We start from the raw sequence: 7,358 nt of genomic DNA, 5'->3' as shown, positions 1-7,358 counted from the left end.
CTCAACCCCCGACTAGGTTACCCATGAGGAATTAATGTAATAGTATGTCGTTGATTTGAAAAAAAAAAAGATTTAAAGGCCTCTTTTTTTCGGAAAATAGGAAATGGGTTTTAAGGGAGAGAGCCCTAGTCTAGGGAAAATGGTCTAACAACGAGTACACCAAAGAAAAACATAAAAATCCCCAAAATCAAGTCAATGCTGTTTTGCCCTCTTCTCAACTGACTTTCTCCTTCGGTAGCAATTTTTGATAACGTTCTCCGAAATCACATGTAACATTCAATTTTAGCATCGATTTAATTTAACGTTTTGTTTTGTTTTGTCTGTCTCTTATTAGGGATTTGGTTTTCCTAGTTATCAGATGATTGCAAAACTAGATGATTTGCTTTTCTTAGTACCAGTACTTACAGAATTATTGAAGCAACATTAAGGTCTAGCACTGTAGAAAAGAAGAATCATTTGAAACTAGATTTCCTTGATCACTCAAATCACTCGAGATTGTCTCAACTCAATTTAGCAATTCCGCTGAAATTACTATTCATCAAATTTTTTGGTTTTTGATTTGTGTTGTTAGGAGGATCTATGGAGTCTCTTCCTTCGGATATCATACTAGAAATCGTTTCTCGGTTACCAACTGAATCTGTTTTAGAGTGCAAATTAGTTTGTAAAAGATGGGTAACTCTCATTAGGGACAGTAACTTTACTAATATGCACCTCAGCTGCCTGCTTAACCATCTCTATTGTGGCGACGATGGCAATGATAATCTAGCTGCTCATGTCTCTTTTTAGCTTGTCGCACTGACGATCCTGATGAGTTGATAACTCTACTTTTGCATGGAGGACAAGTAAGTGATAGGATTAGCATTGATGAGAAATACATTTATAATCAAAATCTGAAAAGGATCTGTCATCCTCCTATGCACAATAATTTTTTACATAATCACTTAGTTGGCTCACGCAATGGCTTGGTTTGTGCATTTCAACCCCACCATTTAGTTATAGACCCCATTTAAATTTGTAATCCCCTTACCAGAGAATACGTGTATCTTGCTGAACTAATTGTAAAGAAGGAAGACATCGATCCTGATCTTTTTCGTATAGAGGAGGGAGAGGTTAACATGCATTCTAATACAGCAAGTGGATTCGGGTATGTTAGGTCAACCAATGAGTACAAGGTTGTTAGAATCCATTACCTCGAGTATAAGGAAGGCAATGTCGAAGTATACGCACTTGGCAGTGGTTGTGGGTGGAGAGGGATAGGTAAAATTTCCTATCGACTGAATACGATGAGGAAAGGTACGGGTATGTATGCAAATGATGCCATTTATTGGACTGCGTACAACAAAGTTGTGGCCTTTGACTTAGCTAAGGAGGAGTTTCGGTTGCTATCTGTCACACCTTGTATGCAAAACCGTCAGAGGGGAGATATGTGTGGTCTTGCAGCACTTGGGAGGCATTTGTGTCTTCATATGGATAAATTACGTTTGGAAATCTGGTTCTTTAGCGACTTGGAGGAGACCTGGCGCATGGAGTACATAGATTACGAAGCCGTAGTAATGGGTTCTCGTAAAAGGAACTTTCAGCCTATTTTATTTACAAAGAATGGAGAAATTATATTTTTATATGCTGAATCTATGCTATATTGTTATGACATGAGATCAACATCTTTGAGGATGATTTCCAACGAAGCATCAACCGATTATTTCAGACATATTGAAGTAATTGCTCACGTAAATACCCTTGCATCATTGGAAGCTTTGGGAGAAAATTCAAAGAGGTACAAGGCTCGTCCACACAGGGTTCGCACCCCATGGGATGATGTTATTGATGAGTTGGACCTAGTTGCTCTGGATGAGGAAATTGATACAACACGTTTCAGACTCAGGTGATCAGCATTATGATCCTTCTCATATGCCTATTTTAATTTTGTGATGCAAGACCATTGTATCTTTTGGTGGTATATTTAGTTAAAACTCTTCACTTAAATTACATTCCAAGGTTTTCTAGACGTTTCTATATTTTTTTCTGTCTATCTAATTGTTGAGCGTACATACGTTTATTGTTTTTGTCTCAACTTCTTCCATCTCTGGTTAATTCTCTGATATCGTCGCCTGCAACTTGTTGCTGTTTGCATGAAACAAGAAAAGTCTGCGCCTGCAGCCTGCAGCCTGCAACCTGCAATGGATTCTGAAGCTTTTTTCAAGCTGTTACAGGCTCTTCTTCTCTGCAATTTGCTGAAGATGTTTTCCAGGCATTTGTTTCACTTCTGCATAGGGGTTTCTGGGGTCCAGTCTTATCATTTTGTCTTCCATCTTTTTGGTTTGAACTGTATATGCTTGTAATTGGTTTGCAGTAGTCATTCCTCCTCTGTGGAGATTTGGTTTGAACTCTGTACTTGTTTTTGGTTTTTCTTCTCTTTAATACAACGTTTACATTCGAAAAAAAATCTTCTTCCATCTCATCTAATTATAGGAGAAATACCTGAATTTGTTACTAAAATATCTCAGAACAAAGTATGGCCAGTCTCTAATTTTGCTAATAGAAACGGGGCCATGGAATGGAGATTCAATGAGAAGGCGAAATCGTGTTGGCTAAAAATATGATGCAATTATGCAAAATGATGGTTATAAAGTGAATGTTGAGAATGTCATTAGTGGTGTTCTCCAGTCCATCCAGAGCCTTAGATTTGACTGCTAATGCTAATGTGACCAGACTGACTTATGTCCTGATTCAACCTCTGCTATTTCTGTCTATGGTTATTTGTTGAATATTCTGCTACAACACACAAAATCAGCACATGAAGCTACCTTCAAGTCCACATAAAGCCGAGTCCAAGTTCGTTCCTGTATACCAGCTGTATTTTGTTGTAAAGTCCTAGTCTTGTACTATAACTTAGTCATGTAAATTTCCTAGTCTTATGTTGCAGTCTTACCTGTAAACTCGTACAAGTTGTTGGCAGATGAAATATATTTGTGTGGGTAAAATACCAGATGGCCACGTGTCGACATCCCAAGGGATGAATACATGATAAGATGAGGAGGTGGAAGCACCGAATCATTCGTCGAGAGAGAAGGATTTGTCTCAGTCGAGGCAATTGCACAAGCGCCACATGAATGACGCGTGTATGTAAAGGTCTAATCTGCTCAGACGGTCAAGTCTAAAAAGCAAGACCGCATTTAATGAAGGATAAGAACAGGACCTGGGTAGTTGGGCATCGTGACAGAAGACTCGGACGATCTATACTACGACCCGCGATGGAGCACGAGGTTCTCCACAGAAAGGAAACACGATCCAAGGGAGAGCAAGACAACTCGGAGGGAGGACCAAGTATGCCATCGCGAGGGACGGTATAGAACGAGTCCGAGGGAGCCAGGACGATGGATGACAGCTCACCCAACTCGGATGATCAAGCGACTACGAGTTTATTCTATCTATAAATACCAGTCCATGTACCAGGAGGTGGAAAACTTATGTAATCTTAGATGGTTTTTCTACAGAGAATTCCTGAGAGAGACTTAGATAGAGAGAAAGTGAGAAATCTAGAAGAGTTCTGTAACACTTTCAAAGGTAAGACCTTATAATCAATAATAAAACATCTTCTTCTCCGTGGACGTAAGTCTTCATGCCGAGCCACGTTATATGCTTGTGTTAATCTTTACATTTCATGCTATTTACATCTTGTTCATGATGAATCTTGTATGTTTAAGTAGTTTTTAGTCTTAAATCTTACTTGGGTGTAGTAGTCATAAAATATGCAGCTACATTTTGGCGCTAGAAACAGGGAGGTATGAAGATCTAATCTACCTCCCTAACAACAACTCTATATTGCTTTCATAATCTCTGTAAGAGAAGTGTTTTCACACTACAAAGTAGATTTCTGTTGAGATGAATGAGTAGAGCTCGGACTCAAAAATGATCTTCACGATCTAAGAAGTCTAGGAGAACCTCAAGATCAACAGATCTACGTTTTTTCACTAATTTTATTTAAGATTTCTTGTTATTTTCAAGATTTTCAAAGTTTTCCTCAAGTAGCTCAGGAGAGTTGTATATCGGAGTAAACATGGAGTTCTAAATGCTACAGTGCTCAAACGATCTCCTCCATGAAAGAGTTGGAAAGAGATGCTAGTCAGTAGACTACATAAGGAAGCAATCACCTTATGAGAGTTGAAAAAGACAAACTTTTCTTGATGTTCATCATCAAACTCGCCATAATCTCGGAATTTCCTTCTTAATAATTTGAATTTAATTCAAGGGGAGGAATTAATGAGTATATAATCAGTCATCGAACTCAAAATTTTTTTTGATGTCATAAGTTAAAAGATGAAGAGATATATTTCCTAGAATGGGAAAACGTACTCAATCGTCATAATTAGATTCTTTCCCTATAGGGGTATGGCGTGTTGAGGGAGATATTTCCTCGAAAAAAGAGGACCGGAAAAACACCTTTTCTCCATCATCAACACCTCATGCAAACAGGGATGTTTTGACATTTTCACATGTCTCCAAAATCTACTGCAAAGTCTTCCTGTACTGAACTTTCCAATCTAAATTATGACTTAGTAATTGCATGTGACCTGCAAATATAGGGTCCCACTTTTCTAAAAGAAAAGACAAATTAAGTATTATTGCATATGTTGCAGGGAAGGTAATGGGGACGCGACGATCTACTCGTGCGAGCCAAGGAGAAAATGGTGGATCCCAAACAGAAGGACTCGACGATATGGAGCCAGGCGATCCTTTGATCCCAGGCGAGGGACAACCCGATGACCGATATCGGGAAGGACTAACTGATAATTCTAGATCCGAAGGCGAGGGAAACCCCTTCGAGAAGCGTGACGATATTCGTCTTAGTCAGCCAAAAGGGTTGAGCTGCTTGCCGAGACAAGCAACAAATGGTGAGGTCAAGAAGGACAACCCTTCATACCTCGTCGATGCTAATGCTGCAATTGCAGCCATCCTGAGAACCCAAGAGGCTCAGGATAAGAGAATGATGAACTTAGAAAGGCACAATAGAAATCTAGAACGGAGAAACCGCAGGTTAAAACGCAAATTAATAAAGAAGGTACCACTCACCACCATTGAAGAAATCCCGGAGGAAGAAAACCCTTTCGAGCATCTGCAAGACGACGAACAAATTAACATCCCTAACACCTCGAACGAGGAAACAACAGATCGATTTCCTAAGGGAAGTAGAGGTGTGCCCGAACACGAGGGTAGCCTATCCGAAGGGTCATCAGACGTTGATCCCAAACACAGACGAAACAAGAACCGAATCAACGAAGTAAATGTTGACTGCGAGACCGAGAATCTCGCAGCCACAAACCCAAAGTGAGGGGATAATTTGAGGTCAACTCGCTCTAAGATTGTGTCATACGTCGAACAATCGTACGAGGACTCAGAGCGATCAAGGCTTCGCCCCCATGAACCATCTTTCTCGCCCGAGAGAGCTCTGGAAAGGATAAAGAAGGCCGAAACTAGGCGAGATGAGGACGAACTCCAAGCGCGATTCAACCGACTCGAGGAAATGTATAGAGACGTTACAGGAAAGCAGGAGAACAAGAAATTGGCAGTGGTCATGCAAGAAGCAGGACAATCTCCCTTATCCGAAAATATATTAAGATTGTCATTCCCAAGGAAGTGCTCCTTACCTGTGTTCACACCCCCGTTCACAGGAACATGAGATGCTATTGAGCACCTTAGGACTTATCATATGACACTGACCCAATGGGACCACTACGATGTGGTGTTGTGTAAATTTTTTCCGGCTAGTCTAAGAGATGAAGCCTTGTTATGGTACAATAATCTACCCAAAGGCTCAGTCAAGTCGTTTTCTCATCTATCCGAGCTGTTTTTAGAAACATATATTCATAACAGTCGAATCCGACCAGAAGTTGATGCGTTGTTTCAAATATCTAGAGGGTCGAACGGGTCGCTTTGTTCCCTGGTGACACAATGGAGAAAACTCTGAGCCTCTTTTTTTCCGCATGTATGAAGCCATGCCAAAAATCTTGGACAAATTAAGAAAAATCCAAGAGGACTACATAGCCTTGGAGGAACTCCAGGATGGAACTTATGATAAGGTGGAAAGAGGAACTAGTAGAGGAGCAAACGTGGTAGAACCACAGAACCCACCAGTGCCAGCCCAAGGAGCAGGGCGATCCAACAATGGGTCAACCCAGTTCGACAAGCATCGAACTGGAGGATGAAAAGGAAGAGATCAGGCCCAACAGAAGAAGGGAAAGTTCATTGACCCAGTTTATACAATATAGAATACCCCCATATCCGAGATCCTCAAGAAGATCGGCGGACAACATAAAATCACTTATCCATGGAATAAAGGTCAGCAACCAGAACGAACTAAAAATAGGACTGAGTTCTGTGAATTCCACCAATTTCATAGCCACACGACAGACTCGTGTAGGGACTTAAAAAAGGCATTGCAAGATATGATCAATGAGGGAAAACTCCAATAATACATTGCACAACCAACAACACCACCCACCACTGGGGCACCCGTACATCGTGTGGAGATCCCTCGAGAGGAACAATATTTGGGATGCAATACCATTTCACACTCGGAAATAACCACCCTCGTACGAGAGGGAAATATTACCGGAAGAATCCACAAACGATACTTTAAAGGTGATGAAGTTTTCAGCGTAACCAGAGAACCCCCAATAGAATATTGGATGAGGGTACCCATAAGCTTTTCAGCCTCGGAGGCACCAGAAGGAGGACAAAACCATAAGACCCACTAGTGGTCACGATGGCCATCGCACTCCCCGAACACGATGGCGAGGAAGCGAAGACTAAAACACTACCCTGGGAAATGCCAAAATTTTGATCGATGGTGGTAGTTATGTCGAAATCTTATTCTATGAAATATTTAAACAAATGGGCCTCAAATACGAGTGCCTCATACCCTCGACTTACAACATATTTGGCTTCAACTGGTCATTAACCCGTCCAAGAGGAGAAATAACATTAGAAATTTGGGTTGGAAGAATCCTTACCTTAACCACTTTCTGTGTGGTAGATGTCTTTTCACCCTACACAGCCATTGTCGGACGATCCTGGGTCCACGAAATCAAAGGAGTAGCCTCAACTTACCATCAAAGGCTAAGATTTCCCACGCTTGATGGAGTGGCAGAAATTATTGGAGACTCTGACGAAGCAAAGCATTGCTACAAGATGGACGTCCAAAACGGCGAGAACAAAGTAAACTCTCCAAAAACACAGGCGAGGAGGGTTAGAAGTATTAATAACTCGATTGAAGCCCATGATTACATTGAAATAAATGATGCACCAACACGCTTGTCTGACGCCTCAACTTCATGCAACTCCATAACCTCGGGACCGAC

The 7,358-nt window shown here is 41.0% G+C and overlaps 1 protein-coding gene across 1 annotated transcript; it reads left to right on the top strand.

Annotated features, from left to right (window-relative positions):
- The first annotated feature begins 831 nt into the window (after positions 1–831).
- On the top strand, positions 832–1,886 carry LOC113328070 (F-box/kelch-repeat protein At3g06240-like). Its single transcript, XM_026575162.1, has 2 exons — positions 832–842; positions 1,031–1,886. Exons 1-2 carry the CDS (start codon positions 832–834, stop codon positions 1,884–1,886), a joined length of 867 nt encoding a protein of 288 aa, XP_026430947.1.
- Positions 1,887–7,358: the final 5,472 nt, after the last annotated feature.

The sequence above is a fragment of the Papaver somniferum genome, unplaced genomic scaffold, assembly GCF_003573695.1.
Source record: "Papaver somniferum cultivar HN1 unplaced genomic scaffold, ASM357369v1 unplaced-scaffold_107, whole genome shotgun sequence".
NCBI classification, from domain to species: domain Eukaryota; kingdom Viridiplantae; phylum Streptophyta; class Magnoliopsida; order Ranunculales; family Papaveraceae; genus Papaver; species Papaver somniferum.
Note: the sequence above shows the minus strand (reverse complement) of the source record. Positions and strands in the feature narration are given on the sequence as shown.